This window comes from Paramisgurnus dabryanus, chromosome 4 (genome assembly GCF_030506205.2).
Source record: "Paramisgurnus dabryanus chromosome 4, PD_genome_1.1, whole genome shotgun sequence".
In the NCBI taxonomy this organism is placed as follows: domain Eukaryota; kingdom Metazoa; phylum Chordata; class Actinopteri; order Cypriniformes; family Cobitidae; genus Paramisgurnus; species Paramisgurnus dabryanus.
The window spans coordinates 8,972,874-8,994,975 of NC_133340.1; the positions used below are offsets into that span (position 1 = coordinate 8,972,874).

The 22,102-nt window shown below is 38.9% G+C and overlaps 1 protein-coding gene across 9 annotated transcripts in view; it reads right to left on the minus strand.

The window, feature by feature from the left end:
* arl13b (ADP-ribosylation factor-like 13b) overlaps positions 1 to 12,076 on the minus strand; it is an 89,777-nt gene extending 77,701 nt beyond the window's left edge. For 2 of the 9 annotated variants that reach the window (XM_065295799.2, XM_065295800.2), the window contains exons 1-2: positions 11,255 to 12,076; positions 10,027 to 10,118 (exon numbers count right to left, since the gene is read on the minus strand). In XM_065295799.2, coding sequence (XP_065151871.1) covers positions 10,027 to 10,118; positions 11,255 to 11,272 — 110 coding nt within the window. In that variant the 5' untranslated portion in view covers positions 11,273 to 12,076. Of the gene's footprint in view, positions 1 to 8,121; positions 8,287 to 10,026; positions 10,119 to 11,254 lie in introns of all 9 variants that reach the window. The other 7 variants (XM_073814241.1, XM_065295798.2, XM_073814244.1 and 4 more) reach the window with 7 other exon arrangements.
* Between the last annotated feature and the right edge of the window lie 10,026 nt (positions 12,077 to 22,102).

Here is a 22,102-nt window from a genome sequence, read left to right on the forward strand (position 1 = left end):
CACTCACTCACTCACTCACTCACTCACTCACTCACTCACTCACTCACTCACTCACTCACTCACTCACTCATGCTATCTTACACGATGCTACCTCGCTGTAATTTGTAATTAGCAACAGGAAATGTGGCACATTATACTACACTTTTAAATAGTTCACCTATGTTTACATGCTTAAATGCGTATTTACTACTGTTCCCTTTAATTCTTATGCCACGGCGTGGCGGTGTCATGTGTGCGAGGGCCCTTCCATCACTGCTTGCAGTTTTAATATTGTTACCATAGTTACAACCATAGACTTCATATACCCACCAGCTCAGTTTTAAACCAATGGCTCTTTGGAATGACATTAAGTGGGACCTAGGCTGTTACAGTATGTTTATTTGCAGTTTTTTTCACATGTGCGGTTTGTTGTTCATATTAAGGTGTAACTCATTTCACATTTACTTTTTCAAATGAAATAAAATTTCTATACTAATTTCTGAACATAGCATTGCATTTGTGTTAAAAAATAGTTTTTGACTTAAAACAGTTGCATATTAAACTTAAATTTAGCTTATCCTTCCTATTTTTTTTGGGGGGGGGGGGGGTATTTTAGAGTGGGATTCTGTTAGGTGGTCCTCAGAAAAAAATTGGAAGATAAAGTGGTCCTTGGGCTGAAAAGGTTTGAGAAACACTGAAGTAAGCTATCAATAATGCAAATCATGTCTATTTATAACAAATATAAAAATAACATAAAAAAAATAATGTTCCGATCCCACTTTTTCATTTCCGATCCAATTCCGATACTAGAAATCCGTATATCAGCCGATACCGATATCTGTCCGATACTACTGTAGTTAAATGTGTAAAGTGCTTTCTGCTACATCTAATATCATTTTAAATGTTAAAATCAATCATTTAAAATGATTTACAAGTTACAGGAAACATTAGTAAATATGAATCATGACAGTGTTTAGGAGAACATTAAGTATGCTAAATATTTTTTTCTTAATTGCATAATACTGTCATAGTAAAACAGCTTTAGTGTGCAGATGGTTATTTTGGGAATTATGCGTTTGACCCACTGATCTATATAAATGACTGGATTGCGCATAGAACCCTTGACCTAACAGCGTGAGGTGAAGCCAGCATAGAGTTCGAGCGGCCATGTTGGTATACCCAACCGGCAGAGGGCATCATTGACTTCCATTCAAAATCATGATATAAATTTACCCCCTTTACAGCGTATCAGTCACACAAGATACATTTTTAGGATATGTGTACTGTCATGACTTCGGTTTTATTGATTGCTATGTTTTGGTTTCTCTGTGTTTGTGTTTTGTTTTGACAGTTCTCACGTGCGCGTCTCTCTCACGGGTGTGATTATGTTATCTCCTTCACCTGCGTCATTCACAGCTCCTGCTCATTTGATGGCCAATCGGTTCAGTATTTAATCTCCTGTGTGTTCAGTGTCTGGTTGCAAGTTCGTCTGTGTATGTTCTCGCCAGCTACTAGCTTTGCTAGTTTCTAGTCCTGTCTTGTCGTATGTTTTTTGATAGTTCGAGTCTGTTCATTGATTATTATTTTCCCAGCCTAAATCTGTGCCCTCTGCTGCCCAGGAATATTCTCAAGATCCTGTTTCTGTGATCGCTGACTGTTAATGAGACTGTTTTCTCCATCTACCTGCTTAAGGACTGCGGTGCTATCTGCCAGGTCATCCATGTTGTATTAAGGGGACATCTAGGTTCCCGACTAAACTAAAACTGTGTAAAAATAAAAAAATTCTCTTGACAAGAGAGAGAGACGCAAGAGAGTGGCAACACTGTTGTCGGAGCTCCGTCGAGATCATCATCTAAATCCTATTTTTCTACTATCTTGTTCCTATCTATATAATATAACTCACTAGTTCATCTTAGGAATACCTTACCGTGACGATTATTCAACAGTATCAGTTACTGAAACGATTTATCGCTGGTAAACACCCAGTATTAGCATATAGCCCGCTAGCGTAAACAAACGGGGAAACGCTGCTCCGTGCATTGGAGCTCCGTCGAGTTCATCCTCGAAATCCTATTTTTTTACTATCTCGTTCCTATCTATATAATATAACGTACAAATTTATCTTAGGAATACTTTACCGTGACGATTATTGAACAGTATTAATAAGTAAAACGATCTATCACTAGTAAACACCTAGTGTTAGCATATAGCCCGCTAGCACTTGCTCACTGTCTGTTTACTGTAAATCTGCCTTTTCGATCTAATGGCGGACACATCCGATGTATGTTTTTCAGACCTTTCCTCACCAGAGCGGGAAGCTGTGGAGGAGTTGTTGCCCGGCATTCGCACCAGGCGGTACAGCGTGCCCCACATCACCCTGGCTCCAGGCACCCGGAGACGACCGAGGCATGCAACGAGCGAACACCCATCTCGATGCAGCTTCACGGACCGCGTTCGGGCGAACGGAGACGCTATCGCACAGCATGAAAACGGTAAAACTCCGCTTGTCATTGTAATCTGCACTACTTGCCACATGTACAGTTTAGCTTCTTCCGTCAGCACAGAGGGGTTTACATGTTTTAAATTTATTGAAGTAGTAAGGCTAACGAAGAAGGTTGCATAACTAGAAGCGCACATCCGAACGCTCGTTGAGGACAGTAAAACCGCTAATGTTAATGTTTCAAACACTGTTTCGGGTGCGCCTACGGTAACGCGTAGTACACATAGCTCGGTTTCGGCAACTGAGTTAACACCGCCGACTAACTGGGTGACTATCAGGCGGCGTAGTCATATTCGATGCCCATCGAGGTCCCCCCTAGTAATTTCTAACAGATTCGACATCCTAAGCAATACACCGGCTGAGACATCTGTTAAAGGTGCCCTTGTTATTGGAGACTCGATACTTAAGAACGTGAACATTGAGGCACCAGCCACCATAGTTGACTGTATACCGGGAGCCAGATCGTCAGACATTAGATCCAAACTTAAAGTGCTGGCTAATGCTAAGCGTAAGTTTTCAAAAATTGTTATTCATGCCGGCGCAAATGACACCAGACTCCGCCAGTCGGAGATCACCAAAGATACTATTAAAGAGGTGTGTGAAATTGCAAAAACAATGTCAGATAATGTAATATGCTCTGGTCCCCTCCCCGCCTACCGGGGTGATGAAACTTATAGCAGATTAGTGTCTCTTCACCACTGGATGTCAAAATGGTGCCCTCAGCATAACGTAGGGTTTATAAACAATTGGAAGCACTTCAGGGGGAGACCTGACCTGCTAAAGAGAGATGGCCTTCATTTGTCATCGGAAGGAAATGCTATACTCTCTAGAAATCTGACCAATACTCTTAATTCTAATACAGTCTGACTACCCAGGGCCCAGGTCAGGAAACAGATAGATCGGCCTACCCGTTCATCTGTTAGCTGCTCTGACATGTCAAGATCACATATATCCCAGAACTTAGAGTCTATCTTACCAGAGTATCAACACATTTCAACTGTGTGCGTTCCTCGAACAAACGAATACAGAGCACCGTTTACCTCGTCTCGTACAAATCTTACTAACATAAAATTAGAAAACAATACGTTTACAGATGAACCTCGAATGTTAAAATTCGGCCTTCTTAACATTAGATCGCTTACCAATAAGGAACCCATTGTCAATGAAATAATTACTGACCAAAACTTAGATGCACTCTCTTTAACAGAAACCTGGCTTAAAGCAGACGATTACATTAGTTTAAACGAATCCACCCCACAAGACTACTATTACAAACATGAACCGCGATTAAAGGGGAGAGGGGGTGGTGTAGCTACAATATACAACAACATTTTTAAAGTTAACCAAAAATCTGAACTTAAAATTTAATTCATTTGAAATAATGCTATTAAATATGGAAATAACTGATCGTAACCATAAACCGCTCTCTTTTGTCCTCGCTACAATCTATAGACCTCCGGGCCATCATGCAGATTTTCTTGAAGAAATATCAAATTTCGTAGTCACTGTAGATCAAGCTCTTATCGTTGGTGACTTTAATGTACACGTTGATAACCCAACAGATACATTAGGATTAGCATTTATAGATATTCTAAATTCTCTCGATATTAGACAAAACGTGACAGGGCCCACACATACTCGTAGGCACACATTAGACTTAATTCTGTCACTCGGGCTCAATATTAATGAAATCGAGATATCACCTCAGAGCGATGCAGTTTCAGACCATTGCCTTGTCTCATACACGGTACTTCTAGATAGGATCACTCGATCCACAATATGCTACCGACTAGCCAGAACAATAATTTCAACCACTAAAGATAACTTTATTAGCACTCTTCCAGACCTGTCCCAAATGAAACATGTAGCAGATAATCCTGAAGATCTAGATATTGTAATAGAAAACCTGAACAGTATTTGTTCTAACACATTGGATGCCGTAGCTCCAATTCGAAAAAAGAGAATCAAAAAAAAAAAAACGCCAGCTCCATGGTTCGACCATCATACCGCATCCCTTAAAAAGGCTGCTAGAAAAATGGAAAGAAACTATAGAAGCACAAAGTTAGAGGTATGGCGTGCAGCATGGAAAGAGAGTGTTAAACACTACAGACAGGCTATAAAAATTGCCAGATCTACGTATCTCAGCAATCTTATTAAAGAAAATCATAATAACCCTCGCTTCCTCTTTAGCACAGTTGCGAAACTGACTAGAAATAAAGAACAAACAGAACCCACTAATAAACTCCCACACAATAGTAACGACTTCATGAACTTCTTTACTAAGAAAATTATGATCATTAGGGAAAACATTGTAGGTACCCAAGCAGCCACCACTCTACCCAGTAATATATTTAACGCTAGCTTACCATACTAACATCTTGAGTCATTTAAACCTACTACAATAGAAGAGCTTTCTAAATTAGTAGCGTCATCCAAATCATCATCCTGTATATTGGACCCTGTTCCCACAAAATTACTCAAAGAGGTACTCCCTGTAGTGTCTAACCCAGTACTAAATGTATTTAACTCATCACTAGAATTAGGCTACGTTCCAACAGCTTTCAAACTTGCAGTTATTAGACCGCTCATTAAAAAAACAAACCTTGACCAGGGAGATCTAAATAACTTTAGACCAATCTCAAATCTCCCTTTTCTTTCCAAAATATTAGAAAAAGTAGTGGCAAGCCAGCTACGTACATTCTTAGCAAATAATAGTACATATGAAAAGTTCCAATCAGGATTCAGGCCCCACCATAGCACAGAGACAGCGCTGCTTAGAGTTACAAATGACCTTCTCCTAACATCCGATCGTGGCGAAATATCACTCCTTATATTATTAGACCTTAGTGCAGCCTTTGACACAATAGATCACACAATCTTACTTAATAGGCTAGAAAACTATGTTGGCATCAGTGGTCAAGCGCTAGCCTGGTTCAGATCGTATCTAACCAATCGCTATCACTTTGTTTATGTAAATGAGGAGGAGTCACATCACTCCCTGGTTAAATACGGCGTACCGCAGGGATCAGTTTTAGGTCCTATCCTGTTCTCGTTATATATGTTACCTCTGGGAGATATTATCAGGAATCATAACATACAGTTTCACTGCTACGCAGATGACACACAGCTTTACATCTCCTCACATCCTAGCGAAACACAAAATTTTTCTAAGCTATCAGACTGCATCAGCGATATAAGTGACTGGATGGCACATAACTTTCTTATGCTAAACTCCAATAAGACAGAGATACTTATTATTGAACCAAATCACTACAAATATAATATGACAGACTACAAGTTGCCCATAGATGGCTGCACTGTGGTGCCAACCTCCACGGTTAAGAATTTAGGTGTGATGTTCGACAGAAATTTATCCTTCGACAGCCATATCTCCAATGTCTGCCGCACAGCATTCTTCCACCTTAGAAATATCTCAAAAATACGCCATATGTTGTCTGCATCAGATGCAGAGAAGCTTATCCACGCTTTTATGACCTCTAGAATAGACTATCGTAACTCGTTACTCGGAGGATGCCATGCAAATCAGGTAAACAAGCTTCAGCTAGTTCAAAACGCTTCTGCGAGAGTTCTTACTCGATCTAAGAAGTATGACTGCATAAGCCCAATTCTGGCATCTTTACACTGGCTACCAGTTAAATATCGTATACAATTTAAAATATTACTAATCACCTACAAAGCCTTAAATGGCCTAGCACCCTCATATCTTAGAGAATTATTATCAGAATACAATCCATCACGTGCATTGCTCACAAAATTCTGGCCTCTTAATAATCCCTAAAATATCAAAAGTGTCTAAAGGTGGCAGATCCTTTTCCTACTTAGCCCCTAAGCTATGGAATGATTTACCAACCGACGTCCGAAAATCAGAGACAGTAGATAACTTTAAATCTAGACTTAAAACTTTTCTCTTTAACAAGGCATTCGCATAGTTTGTTTTAGCAATAGTACTTATCTCCCAATAGCTAACTTGTACAACCTTATAAATAAATAAATAAATTAATGAATAAATTAAAACCTTTTTTTCGTCAACACTCCAAAGCATGGTAAATGTCATTAATACTCTTTAGTAATATGCTGAAACTTTTAATTGGTTGTCGATTGAGTCTTAATTGCCAAATATGGTCGGTTTGCAATTTTGGCCTTTTTCCCATGGCCTTAAAAATAGTATGTCATACAGAACCGTTTGCCACTGTACGTTAGTATTAACGACGGCAGTGGGGCCTCTGGCCTTAGTTAAACGAGTTCTGTTTCTGTTTCTAAAATCATCAACTATATGTAATACACTTATTTCCCAATAGCTAGCTTGTACAACCTAATAAATAAATTAATTAATGAATAAACTAAAACCTTTTTTTCGTCAACATTCCAAAACATGGTAAATGTCATTAATACTCTTTAGTAATATGCTGAAACTTTGCATTGGTTGTCGATTGAGTCTTAATTGCCAAATATGGTCGGTTTGCAATTTTGGCCTTTTCCCATGGCCTTAAAAATAGTATGTCATACAGAACCGCTTGCCACTGTACATTAGTATTAACGACGGCAGTGGGGCCTCTGGCCTTAGTCAAACGAGTTCTGTTTATGTTTCTAAAATCATCAACTATATGTAATACACTTAACCAGCAATAGTCAGCCTGCCCGGAACCGAGCTGACTAAAACCACATTACTGTGTGACACTTGCTTTTTATGTGAACGGCCCCTACGCTAATAAGATTTTGTTTCTCTCTCCCTGTCTCGTCCTCAATCCCGAGGACAATAAGACAAACAGATCCAGATCCAGTTCCGGTAAATGTGAAAGTCGGCACACCTCTGATCTACTGGCTGTTCTTCAACGTGATGTCCAGCTGATGCCTGACCAAAGACCACCGGCAGAACCCGCTTAATCTCCGCTTAATCTCCTTCTGTTTCAATGTGTATATATATATATATCTCCCAAGGGTTTTTTCCTTCTAGGACTTTTTTTTACTTCCCCGGCTAAAATTCCGGGGGTTTTTTTCTCCTAGGGGGTTTTTCAACCCGGGGAGGCAGCCTTTTTGGGCTTAACTTCTATACGTTACATTAGTAATACGTTTGCTTATAATGTTGATTTATAGCCGCAGCAAATTTAGCTGCTTGTGCTATAGTGTATTATGTTATGCTATCTGTCGATTTTCTGTGCTTTTCACTACATCTATTATGTAAAGCTGCTTTGATTAAATTACCAAATTGTGAAAAGCGCTATATAAATAAAATTGAATTGAATCCACTGCTCTGCTTTCCTCAACTTTACATTTGCAATATCTTTAAATGTGTGTTTGTTCCTTCACATGAAGCTATTGAGTGTATTAAAAGACTTTGAATATAGTGCATAAAACGTTTATGGTTCTTTTATAATACGTTGTCCTTTTAATAGCTTGTCAGTAACAACCAGGCTAACGCACATATCGGATTTGGATCGGTCATGTTGTCGGTCCTCAATCCGATGTCCGATCCAGAAAAAAAGCCCGGATCGGCCCCAATACCGATCCAGCATAATAATCTACACAACACTTTAAGGCACTATTTAGTATAAAATTGAGCACTTACAGACATATATTTCCAAAGTTTAAACGATAGTAAATGGCAAAATATAGTGTAGTACCTTAAATGTCCGATAGGTGGCGGAAAAAAACCCACTCGATAAAGCAGGGGTGTCCAAAGTCAGTCCTGGAGGGCCGGTGTCCTACAGAGTTTAGCTAAAACTTCCCTCAACACACCTGCCTTAAGGGGATCGCAAACCGGACGTGCCGCTCAGCGTCGCTCCGTTCTAAAAAAATCGAACACATTGTTTTCTATGAGTATACGCACACCGGCGCCACCAGGTGGCGCCTGTCCGCGCCGCCCAGCTGTGACTCAGGAAGTTGCTCAAAACCTCTGTCGCGCCACAAAGCGCCACTCACATAGTTTAACATTAAATAACATCATATTTGTCCCAAATCATTAATGATTAACATTGGCTACTAACATATATTTTGCATTTTTAAGTAGACGTTATCTGACGAAGCTCGCGCTATTTAATGTGCACTTCCGGTTTACAATACCTACGAGTTGTCCTAGACGCGACTCAACGCGGCACAACGCTGAGCTGCGCGGCCGGTGTGCGATCCCCTTTACAGTATCTAGTCTGCCTACTAAGACCTTGATTAGCTGGATCAAGTGTGTTTGATTAGGGTTGGAATAAAACTCTGCAGAGACACCGGCCCTCCAGGACCAGGATTGGACAATAAAGCAACAGCACAATATGTGTGTTTATATACCCCTTCCCCCCAAAAAAATTATTATCTAATCTACACGATTCACGTGGGTCACCTTTTTTGGCTTCAAAACGGCAAATTTCGCTGTAAGGTGAGGGATTCTCATGCCTGATCATGCATCAGAAAAATTGAAATGTTGCATACATAACAGGAATATAACAACTTGATAGTAAACTGTTTTTGCACTATTATCTAATATTAATGTCTGTTAAAGCAAGACTATAAACAAAAAACTGATGTAAAAAAAAAGTGGACGAGAGAGACACATTCCTGTTTACATTTGGTGTTTTTAGTCTGTCTCTTTTGTCCACTTGCAATTTGTTTAAAACGCAAGCGGGAGAAATGACGCAAGGTGGAGAACGGACGTGTTTAAATTGATGCGCAGTCTGTGGAAGTAGCTGCTTGTGTTGTTACTGAACATGCTCATTTCAAAGCAATTGATTAAATAAGCTGTCGGTTACAAATGACCTTCTCCTAACATCCGATCGTGGCGAAATATCACTCCTTATATTATTAGACCTTAGTGCCCTCTACTTTACACCCTCGCTAAATAAAAGAGGCGGAGAGCAGACGTTTATAGTTTTATAAAAGTTTTAAGGCCCACAGAACACTGTGGGTTCGCTTTATAAAAACTTTGTGCTGTACTATAACAATATATATCTGTTTATTATAGGCCTTTTTTACCCCCAAATATCTGAATCGGCCCAAAAAATGCATATCGGTCAGGCTCTACTATAAATTACACTTTAAAGCAGACTTTAAATCCAACAATTGCATTGTGCCCATTCTTTTTTTATACAGCCTTTACAGAAATATACACACTAAATAATTAATATATTTAATAATTGTAGTATATTTGAGACTGATGAGGCAATACATTTTGTTTAAAAAAAAAGAAGCTTTGGTTTAATTAGTTAAAACAGCAACATTTTTATTTTAGCCAGGCACCAATAAAGGGGAAACAACTGGGGGATGTTTTTTTGAGCTAAAGAATAAAATTGTATGTAAACTAAAGTAATTATTTTTTACCAATGGTTGGTATATATATATATATATATATATATATATATATATATATATAAAATGTAATTCTAAATCATATAAAAAGTGGTCAGATTAATAGGCCCCAAAAAGTAAACTACTTGGTCCTCACAAAAATTATGAATTTTATAGCGTAAAATTATATTGTGTATTTGGTATCATACAATATGTTTGTGTGGTTTATGGTTAAAAAAACATTATTTTTAACATACCGGACATTATTGTTGCTCCATAAATCTGTCTTCTTGAAATGCTGATTTTGTTCTGAACGTTCTGAAAAGTTCAGTGTCCTCCGATTGGGAAGCTAAGCAGAACATTGATCAATATCAATAAGAGCCAAATCTGATCCAAAACTGCAGATGACTAAATTGATCGATCAACTTTTACGTTGGAAACGATAACTCGCATCATCGTTTACTTTGGGATTTGTACCTTTTGCATATCGCTAACATGTACTATACACACTTAACCCCCAAAGGAAATGTAAAATAGTATATCTGACAATCGGTGCTCTTTAAACTGTCACATGTGCAAATCACTTTTGTCATTACTTTTAAACATCTTCTCCTCTCTTCTCTTCTAAGCAGTAAACCATATTATCATCTACAGACATGTTCCAATAACAGCTATTAATTCTTTTAAAAGTCCACGTTGATACTATACCGCATTGTCATTAACTCTTTCCCAGCCATTGACAAGTTATCTCAATTAAGAGAAAGCATTTGCATAAAAAATAACATGTTCCTGATGATCTTAGTTCTTGGGACTACGGATGGAAATTAGCGTTTCGTTACAATCCAGCATTTTTACATGTATGATTGTCATGCTTGTTCATTAACATGCACTGTCCCAATCAAATAAATAAATTATTATGAATACCGCGATTATCCAATTTATGAAAAAAAATGAAGCCAAAACGTTATTAACTAATTTTAAACTCTGTGTATGTTTTGATGATCATTCCGAATCTGATTTCTAACAAAATTCCTTCTCAAAAAATTCAATTATTTCAACTTTTTGCTAAACAATTTGTATTTTTAAAGAAAAATACCCATATAAGCGGTTTATAAGCAGAGGAAAAAATATGAAAGCATGAAAGTTTTTTCCCGTTTTGGTTGTTTGTTTATTGTTTGTTTGAAAGCATAGGGTCTGTCCTTTTATTTTATATATTTGTTTGTTTATATATTTTTTGAATATTTTTTTCCTGTAAAGCATTTTGTGAAACTTTTGTGAAAATCACAAAAAATGTTGGCAGGCAACTTTAAAAAAAAAAATGGCTGGTGGGGAATTGGTTAATAATGCATTTCAAGTGTGACTAACGTTTCTAAATACTTCTGGGGGTCACTTTCATATGTAAGATAATATATTACATACAACAAAAAGAATTCTATAATGACAAGTCCACAGACAGTTGTCAATATGAAAGTTGGAATCACTCACCTTGCAGGTTCTCTCCATCGTTTCAACCAGTTGCAGCAGTTCGCCATCAGATTGAACATTTCACCCCAAATGATTAAAATGGGGTTATAATTTCATGACAGCCGTTTTGGCTTTTTAATCAAATGGTTATCTACATGCAAGCTTTTATCTGCCTATCTGTGCAACGTGTAAACATTTGAGTACAGACATTGTTTTAGGTTTTGCTAAGAAACAATGAGGAGAACAAACTAAAGATTAAAAAACTAAAATAAACATTGCAATTAATTACTGATGTGTCATTTAAAACTTTGAACATACCTTGAAGATTAATTTAGCTCCCTATGCGAATCAATGCAGCTTCACTAAAATCTAACTAGCTAACGTTACTGCATACGAACCACAAACTATTCAATCACGTATTGTCATCATAACTAGAAATGGATAAATATAAACTATATATAACTATTTAAAAATGTATAATGTACGGTGTTGTTCTCTATATTAATCGCGTATTGCAGAAAAGCTAACGTTATTTGGCTAACGTTATTGGTTGCCTCGCTAGCACTCCGCTTTGTTTACCCAGCTGAATCTGGCTGCTATTAGTGATGGTTCGTTCTCGAACGCCGGCTCTAAGAGCTGATTCTTTGTAGCGAACGAGCAGAGCCGAATCTTCAGACGCAGGCAGGGGAGCCGGCTCTTCTAAGGGAGCCGAGCCAGAAGAGCCGAATCTATGAAAAGAGCCGGACTGCCATCACTAAAATGTAGAGCCGGAGCTTGAGCCGAAAGAGCCGAATCAATGGAAAGAGCCGGACTGCCCATCATTAGCTGCTATGGCTGCAGCCTGATTTGCGCGATGGTCTGTGTTCTTCTTCTTCTTCTTTCAATTTTATGGCGGGTTACACCTACTGGTGCATACCGCCACCCACAGGTCAGTGTATTGGCAATGCAGGTCAAGATGTCAATTCTTTGAAATATTAAGTATATAAGTATTTAGAGGGAAATACACACACACACATATATACATACAAAAAAAAAATTCTCATATTCTCACATACAGCCCTGCACTCTTAAGGAACCTAATCAGTTCCCCTGACTTTACTCCAGGTCCCAGAACTGCAGCCAAACTAAAATCTGAGCATCCTTCTCTTTGTAATTGATCTTTCCACTGCTCCCTGTGACTCTGATATTTAGGACAAACAAGCAATACATGCTTCACCGTCTCCTCTTGATCTGGACACCACATGCAATATCCTGTCTCTGCTCTACCAACCCTACATTGAGTGCTGTTCAGCAGTGTATGCCCAATTCTAAGCCTAGCAATAACAACTTCATCCCTTCTGCATCCTCCCACTTTAGCTTCTCTCCCGACCTCTGTGTGGATATTATACATGTGTCTGCCTTTGGAACTTAAACTCCACTGGGTCTGCCACTTCTTCATCAGGGCTCTTCTAATAAAAACTTTTACCTCCCCCCTCCCAAACTTAATATTGACCTGTTGATCTGGTCTCTCTAGAGCCTTTTTGGCTAGACCATCTGCCTTTTCATTGCCCCATATCCCCACATGAGCTGTAATCCACAAGAAACATACTGAGCCACCTCTCTGCTCCAGCCTATATAAACATATATACACTTCATTTATTAGATCCATTCTACAGGATCTATATGACTGTATACTGCTCAGCACTGCTGCAGAGTCAGTGCAAATTAGCACCTTCTCTTGTCCTGTCTCTTCAATCCACTCTAGTGCTTTTATGATGGCAATAATCTCAGTGGTGTACACAGACACCTCATCTGTCAACCTCCAGGAGGCATTAACATCCATACCCTTTACCACCATGGCAGCTGCAGTTTTCCCCGATACAGGATCCTTTGATCCATCAGTATAAACCTGGACATGTCTTGCATATGTACTCAAAATATATTCCATTGCAAACCTAACCACATACTGCTTTTCTTGTTCTTCCTGTGCATACTCTAATATGTTCATGTCCACTAATGGCAGGGTAAATAACCAAGGTGGTACTGGCGATAAAGCTACTGTTGGGCTAACCATTCCCTCTTTCAATCCCACTTCCTGTACCCATTCCCTCACCCTCCATCCAAATCCCTTGCCTTTCTTGGTCTCATACTCCCAGCAGGGCTCCATCACCTTTTTAGCAGGATTCCCTTGATTATGACCCTCCAGATTTGACCAGCAAGCTAATGATAGTTTTTCCCTTCTTAATGTCAATGGCATTTCTCCCAGGTCCACATGTAAACTCTCTATTGGGGAGGATTGAAGTGCTCCGATGGTCTGTGTTGCCATGTGTGCAGAAAATTATACATCCCGACTAAACTACAAAAAGGAACCACAAAACCCTTGAAATTCACATAAAAATATTTAACGCAGATTTTTGACACAACAAAAATTAACGTGATTGTGTTCATCTTAGTTGGAAAAAAAGTAAATTATTTTGACTTAGCAACATTGTATTTTAAAAAATTTAACACAGCGTTTAATATTGTAACATTTTATCATTGTACGATACAAGAAGTATGTGAACCCCTAGGAATAAACTGGTTTTCTACAGTGATTGCCTTAAAATGTGATTTAATCCTCTAGGTCACAATAGACAAACACAATGTGCATAAGCTGACAACAGCCGAAAGTTTGCAGTTTGCAAGAGCACCTTGGCAAACTTACACTTTCCTCCATCACTGTGAATGTCTAATGGGTGCAAAAAGGCATAAGAAACTAGAATTATTTGTGCGTTGTCAGCTTATGCACATTGTGTTTGTCTATTGTTGTGACCTAGATGAGGATCAGATCCCATTTCATGGCAAATCACTGTAGAAAACCAGTTTATTCCTAGGGGTTCACATACTTTTTCTTGCCACTGTATATAACACTTAAAATATAATGCAAATTGCAAATTATTGCATAAATGTATTTAGTGCTTGTTTATTTTATTTGTGTGTTATATTATCATCTCTGTGCAGTGTTTTTAGTCAGTTTGTATTGTATACGAATGATGATGTCGTGGAAAAATAATACTAATACGTAGGATCTGTCCATCAGAGATGATTTATTTACTTGTACAAGGACTCAACACATAACGACAGTGAAACGATATGTGAAGAAGTGAAGAATCTCAAATCCTTCCTTCATTATATACTGACATTGAGTTTGTACCACCCCCCCATGCTATTCGATCAAAACAACTCCTTATTAGGTGTAGTTTAGACACTTCTGGGTGGTTATATTTACTCTACTTGTATCCAGGCAGACGATACATATGTTTTTTAAGCACATCATCACCCAAACAAAAACCACACTTGCACCTTGCCATACTTCCTATCCCGAGCTCTATCGAGCTAGACTTCCTGTCCTAGACTTCACCCCACGCAGATGAAAATGTCATGACTGACATAAATCATACAATGAAGAATACAAAAATAATATAAATGCATAAAGAATAAATTTCCATTACAATTCCACCCCAATGTCCAAATGACATTTTTATCCAGACTTCCCTGCAGGCTTTTACGCTGCTCTCAGAAGCCCTTTGTTTAAACATTGATTGTAATACTTTAAGGAACTCAGCCAGTTCAAAATCATCCTTCCCCATTTGATCCTCTTCCTCTAATTTACAGTCATAATTACCATAAAAAGCGATCACCTTGGTTGTTATTAGATTGTTAATGCACTTTAAAACAACATTTTTAAAGTAGCAATTTACTCATCCCTTGTGAGCTTGCCTTAGGTTTTCAACACATTATTAATGCAATAACACCAGTGACAAACCACACATAAAAAAACATAGATTTCTAAAAAACAACAGTAAAGATAAAATGAAACATCAACACACCAAAGCTTACAGGCTGGCCAGTGTAAACATTTCTATATCATGAATCAGCATTTGAGCAATCTCACTGTGAGTATGTTATGCAAATCACTAGTGAGCTAAACATAGTTAATTACATTCCTATATGTGTATGTGTAAAATTGTGTAAGCATGCAGATCCTCTTCAACCCAGGCAGCCCCCTTTAGCCGTAGAGGGTCGTGTGAGGGGCGAGGTTCCACTAGCACCTCCTCATTTGCAGAGCCCTCCCACAACTATCATCCTCATTTTGCTCCTCAATTTTATTCTCAATTTCCTCCTGTTCGACCCGTTGGTACATCATTTTAGTCATACCTTTATCAATTGTTTTCTCGATGAGACCTCTTAATAAATGGTATGCAACAACATCCACACCAATTCAAAATAGCAATCATTACACCTATTGACAACAACACAGATGAAATCTACACACTCCATTTACCAAACCACTTTTTTAACATGGAATTGAAAGGATGATCTACATACAGTTCCACGCCCTCCAGGAAAATACTCATAGAAATAAAAAAATTAGAAACAGGTGTGGAGGAAGGGAATTGCCCTCGAATGCGCATGCTCAATAGAACATTTTGACTATTTTGTGTCATTTTACTTAAATTGGTTCAGTTGTGTGAACTTCACGTTTTAACTTATAAACAACAAGTAGCTATTTTAAGCAAACTCAACATTTTAATTAAAAATAAGTAAACAGCATTTTCATAGTAAGGTATACTTTTTGATTTTACAGATTGTGTTCTGAGCTTTACCTTTACCAACATATTGTAGCAAAGTCAACCCATCTGGGAGGTTTAGGGTGGACAGGCTTTTTGCCAGGGCTTAGTGGTATATTATAGTACTCACGATAGCCCCGGCAAAGGTTAGTGAACATGAATCTGCGGCTGGCGAACATAAACGCAACCCAAAACATAAACGCAACCCAAAACTGGCTGTCCAGATGCACTGGCACTGAATAAAACACATTGGAAATGTCCACGGTCATGTAAAATGCGGTGCTCTGTGATATTGGTAACAGGATGGTATAAAGGTTGGGCACGCTCGGAGCCCTTGCTTCTACAGCCGCATTTACTGCCTGTAGATCTTGTACAAATCTCCACTCAGTGGGCTCAACTTTTCCTCTAATTTTCTTTACCGGAAATATTGGTGTATTTTCCGGTTACTACGAGCATGGAATAATAATTCCTTTTGCGAACAACGAATCAAAAACAGGTTTGATACAGTCCTCTGCTTCTTTTTTGAGAGGATCTTATGGTTTCCACTGGCGAAAATCACTCTTTGGTGTGATCTTTACGGACGCACATGATTTAATGAGACCCACATTATACTTATCTGTGGCCCACTGATGGAGTGGCATCGTGGACCGATCCACCCCATGTGTGCTGCCAACTGTCGCTGCGCTGCTATTCCCTGCGCTTTCGCAGAGAATAGCTCTGGTATGCGGTTCTCCGCACACCTAAGGATGGAAAATAAGACATGTCATTTTTTTACATATGCCAATTTGCGGCATTTGTGCATGCACTTACTATAGGGCCCACATACTCCCTTTCATATCAGTAGCTTTGGCCAGTGATATGTAAGGACCAGCCTTTGCAACATCATACAACATAGAAGCACATTTAGGAAGCATCACACTCAATGCAGCCCAGGCCCCATTCCAGTACAACCAATTTGTGGTCAACTGATCACCAGACTGCTGTGCCCACGCCGCTTGGTAATCTGCTTTGATTTCCCAGGTGACATGAGCTGTGCAGTGCAAATCTTCTGGTGACATAAAATCTGAGGATGGGCGTGTACATTAGTGTGTTTTCAAACCAGCATCACTCTCAGGCCTCTCCCCCACAAACACACTGAGGCACACTTCCTTACACAGAGTCACATTCAACCCAGTCACTTCATCACACCATACCGTCATGTGCAGTTTACACATGATGTCTCTACCGAGCAAGTTATATGGGCAAGTTCTGCTAATTAGAAAAGAGGTAAAAAAAAGAAGTTTGATTATGTTCATATATACATTGTAAAGGTTGAGAAAAAGTTTCTTTAACAACATGCCCTGTGGCACTGAGGGAACATTTTTCCTTTTTTTTTTTTTTTTTTTTTTTTTTATCATCTGTACAGATTTGGGCATATAATCAGCAATATTGAAGTGGGGGCCCCTGAATCTACAATAAAAAGAATCTTTTTGCCTGAGATAGACAATAAAACATATTGTAAACTTTCAAATGGTTTTCTTGCGAAAGATTATTTAGTATCACAGAGTAAAGTAGGAAAAATACTTCTTACCCCGGCCAAGCATTCTTCATTGCGACAGAGCATAAAAGAACCTACTTCAGTCTCCTCTCCACCGGCCCCCTCCCCGCTATTTAGCACATTTCAGTCTGCATGAGGTTTTTGAACTTTTAGTTCGGGGCATTGATCTTTCCAATGATCCATTGAATCACAGTTGAAACATCCGCGTTGATTCCACCGGCCGTTCCCTCGTCCCCGTCCTCTGCCTTTACCCCTGCCCCTTCCTCTGTGGCCGCCTCTCCCCTGCGGGTTAAGTGTTGGAAAACCGGAGTTACGATCCTGTTGTTGTCGATCGTTAAGGGTGCATTGCATCATGGTGAAATTCATATCTTGTGCCTCCCTGTTCTTTTTGAGGCGTTCTTGTTTAAGTCTCTTCTCGTGGTGTTCCGCATGTCTCACCACTTCCTCCAATGTGGCCGTTTTCCCCCCGTCCAGGGTAGCTTTGATAGGTTCAGACAGTTCAATATCTAGATTTCTCATGAAGTACATTGGCAAGTGCATACTGTACGCTGGGTGGGGTTCATTATTGGGCATTTTTGCAGTTATGCCAGAATGTCTCTCAAAGTCTTTTCTAATCTTGCCAGGAAATTACTCACAGTCTCTCCATCTTGTTGTTTGCACGTAGGAGTCCCGTGCAGCCACAGCGTTGACATAGAGATCGGCAGGGGGTATCGGTGTAGTTGGCAGCACGGGGCTCCTCCGACTGCTCCATTTTGCTGTTCATCGTATGGGGGTGATGCCGGCTTCGGAGGTAATTGATTGTTTTCGGAGAGGGTTTGGGTGTACAGGAGACTGGAAGTGCGACCCACATTACCAGGTCCACTCAGGTCACATACATCACAGGAGGAAAAAGAAGAAGAGTCACTATAAGGCATTATTTTAAAATACTGCTTATTCAATCTTTCCTCAGATTCTCTAATGAACATATCCATTACTGTTAACAATCTACCTTTATTCTTAGAATGATCTTTCTGTATTATTTTGTCTCTGAGCTCTTTATTTTTAGTTACACTGAAACTTATTTCCCCATATTTTTGTATCAGAGGTATGGTTTCTATCCATCCTCTCCCATAAGTTCTTATTAAACCGGTTTCATCTCCGACAGACAATCCACTTTCCGTGTTCCATTTCGGACGGGGAGCGCTACTTCCCGTGTTTTCCATTATCTACAGGCGGATACAATTCCATAAGTAATTTTAGAAGAGACCCACTCTTCAATTTCAGGAGAGACCCACTCTCAAACTGTTTACGTCACTTTACTGTAATTTCGGAAGAGACCCACTCTTCAATTTCAGGAGAGACCCACTCTCAAACTGTTTACGTCACTTTACTGTAATTTCGGAAGAGACCCACTCTTCAATTTCAGGAGAGACCCGCTCTCAAACTGTTTACGTCACTTTAGATAATAATTGGTATTTACCGTATTATAGCCACTGGTTCGTCTGGATTCCGTCACCTTAGGATCAGAGCCAACGCCCGCGTCCCTTCAGTTGGGGGTTTGGGTCACCTCCTATCTATGGTGAGTTGATCAGACCGTTGACCTGCCCTCAGGTTATTGGAATCCCATCCTCGTCGCCAAATTGTCGTGGAAAAATAATACTAATACGTAGGATCTGTCCATCAGAGATGATTTATTTACTTGTACAAGGACTCAACACATAACGACAGTGAAACGATATGTGAAGAAGTGAAGAATCTCAAATCCTTCCTTCATTATATACTGACATTGAGTTTGTACCACCCCCCCATGCTATTCGATCAAAACAACTCCTTATTAGGTGTAGTTTAGACACTTCTGGGTGGTTATATTTACTCTACTTGTATCCAGGCAGACGATACATATGTTTTTTAAGCACATCATCACCCAAACAAAAACCACACTTGCACCTTGCCATACTTCCTATCCCGAGCTCTATCGAGCTAGACTTCCTGTCCTAGACTTCACCCCACGCAGATGAAAATGTCATGACTGACATAAATCATACAATGAAGAATACAAAAATAATATAAATGCATAAAGAATAAATTTCCATTACAATGACACAAAAACAGATGGAAGAGATGAGATTAAACGAAGATGATGATGATAAGGCGACAGGAGCTGAATGAATTGAATGAATGGGCTAAATGCTAACACATTCACGACGCGCTGTATATTAAAGGTCCTGTTTTTCTTGTGTTTTTGAAACTATGATTGTGTTTAAGGTGTACAATATAAAATCTGTTCATGTTTCCTGTGTGAAAAAACAAGGTATTTTTGACACAATTTACATATCTGTATACCGCTGTTTTCACTGTCCTAAATATGGCTGATGTCTTCCTTTGAAGTCCCTCCTTCAGAAATATGTAATGAGTTCCGATTGTGTCGTTTCTTTAGTGTGTTGTGATTCAACAGCAGCTTAGCTTAGCCAGAGCTGTTTGAGTTTAGCTGGTGACTGACGTATTCCTCTGGACGGAGTTTAGTAAAACACTCTTGCTTTGACGTCATTCATCCGGGAAATAGAGAGTTGTAGTCCAAACCGGCCGTTTGCTGTAGGCTTTAAAAGGGGAAACGGGACCTTTAAGTGTACGCATTGAAAAAAGATAAGTATTAAGTATTAATTCGTCTAAGTTGAGGTAAGAACATGATAAAATATTGAACAACTGGTGTTTTCCTGTAGGCTAATAAGCTTATTGATCTGATATTGTCTCATCTTTATTTGATTTGACTCTGATTTGAAGAGTAAACACGGACAGAGCAAACATCTCCATCTTCTCATTGCTTACTGAAGCGCTGTAGTTTGCCTGACAGTTGATTTTGGCTTCACACCTGAAGGTCAGAGGCTGTTGGCTCCATGAGGCCTGTTTGAAGCCCTGGCTTGCACTGGCCCAATAGTGCAAAAGCAGTTTTAGTTTGTCAGCCAGTTGGTGATTCTCTAGAGTGCTGGGGGATGCTGTCTTGTAGTGGGTGATATCTTTCTAGCCTGTTCCACACTGATGCAGGGTCGTTAGCTGAAAACTGTTTTTCAGCTTTACAGACTAGTTTCTAGCTACTCTTATTTATTTTTTTAGTATGACTGTTGTAAAAACAGATATGCGACTAAACTGCAGTGGTAAGATCTGTTAACCTAAAGTGAATGAAACATTTATTTATTTGTCATTTAGTTTTAACGCAGAGTCTAACATTATACGAGCAATTTCTTATTTGTTTTTCTTGATTTAGTAACTTAAATATGTGAGAACATAAAAATATTTTAGTGATTTTCGTCTATAGAGATGATACTCACAGTCTATACTAGAGCATGTACGGTGCACACTTTTTGCAGTGCGAAATTTATTTGTAATAAATTCAGATTTGTGCATGGAAAATTGTATACACACATTTTATACATCAGGGGTCCGTTCTTCGTACGTGGATTACTCGGTTAGCTGGATTTGATTGTTGACAATTTGGCTTGATCTTGGATTATTTGGTTCTTCGAAGCTCATCCAAGAGTTGCTGTCATAGCAACCGGTCCGTACAATTAAACCTGCTTGGGAGCAGGCTTATTTCATGTAAACAAGATTAGTTTGTAAAAGAAATAAAGTTCAGACTTAATAAATTAATCTAGTCGTGACACAGAGTGTGGTAGGGTAGGATGATTTTTTTCACCATTGTGTGTAGGCAATGACTGACCCAATAAAATATTTAGAATCGGTTGCTGGGCGGGGTTTTATCTTACTCGTTGTAGTTTAGGACAAGAATAACTCCATCGACAACAACAATAAGTCACACTCACGCGAAAAAAGCCTCCAAGGTAGTCTGTATGGAGCGAGATATGCGTCTTTATTAAATGCGATAAATTAAATGATCTGAGAGAAATAAAACAATTTGAAAGAAAAAGTTATCACACTGATAGCAAAGAAGCATTTCATGAGAAAAAAAAGAATATTTGAGAGAAAAAGTTTTCATACCAATAGCAAAAAATAATAATATTTGAGACAAAAAAAAGTTTTGAGAGAAAGTATTTTATCATGATAGAACATAAAAAATATAAATTTGAAATGTTTAAAATTATTTCTGAGAAAAAAAATCTCTCAACAATATGTTTTTGCTATTAGTGTGAAAACATTTTCTCTAAAAAAAAAAGTGTTTCTATCAAAACGCTTTTCTTTGCTCTCGATGCAATTTCTTGCTCTCGTGTCAGGATTTTGCTTTCTCTGTGAAAATTGTGTCATGGGCGGGGCCATGTTCCTATTGGCCAGTTGGGTAAGCATCGTCTTATCTTGGGAATCGAACTGAATCATTACACCGTTGTTCGGTTCACCTAGATAGATGCCTTCTCTGCTTTTAGTTGAGCACGGACACTCTAAATGTTTGAGTAAGATGATGACACACAACTCGATGGATAGCTGGCTGAGCAAGTTCACAGCACTGAAGATTAAACATTAAAAAATGAAATGGTACTCTTATTCATTAATGAATGTGTATAATATTATTAGCTTGCTAATTGCTAATTAGCCATCATGCTATAGGTAAACTTGCAAATTCCAAATGAATGTTTTGATTCACTCCTTATTTAGTGAGTAGTGATCTAGTTTCTACCTTTGCACTTGCTAGCCTCAAAGCACCTGAAGAGTAACTGCTTGTTCATCATATACAACCTCCTGTATAACTTTAAACCAACTGTATGCAGTGCAGGTGGCGGTGCCACCCGTCCCGTGAAACACGGAATTGTCCCGTAT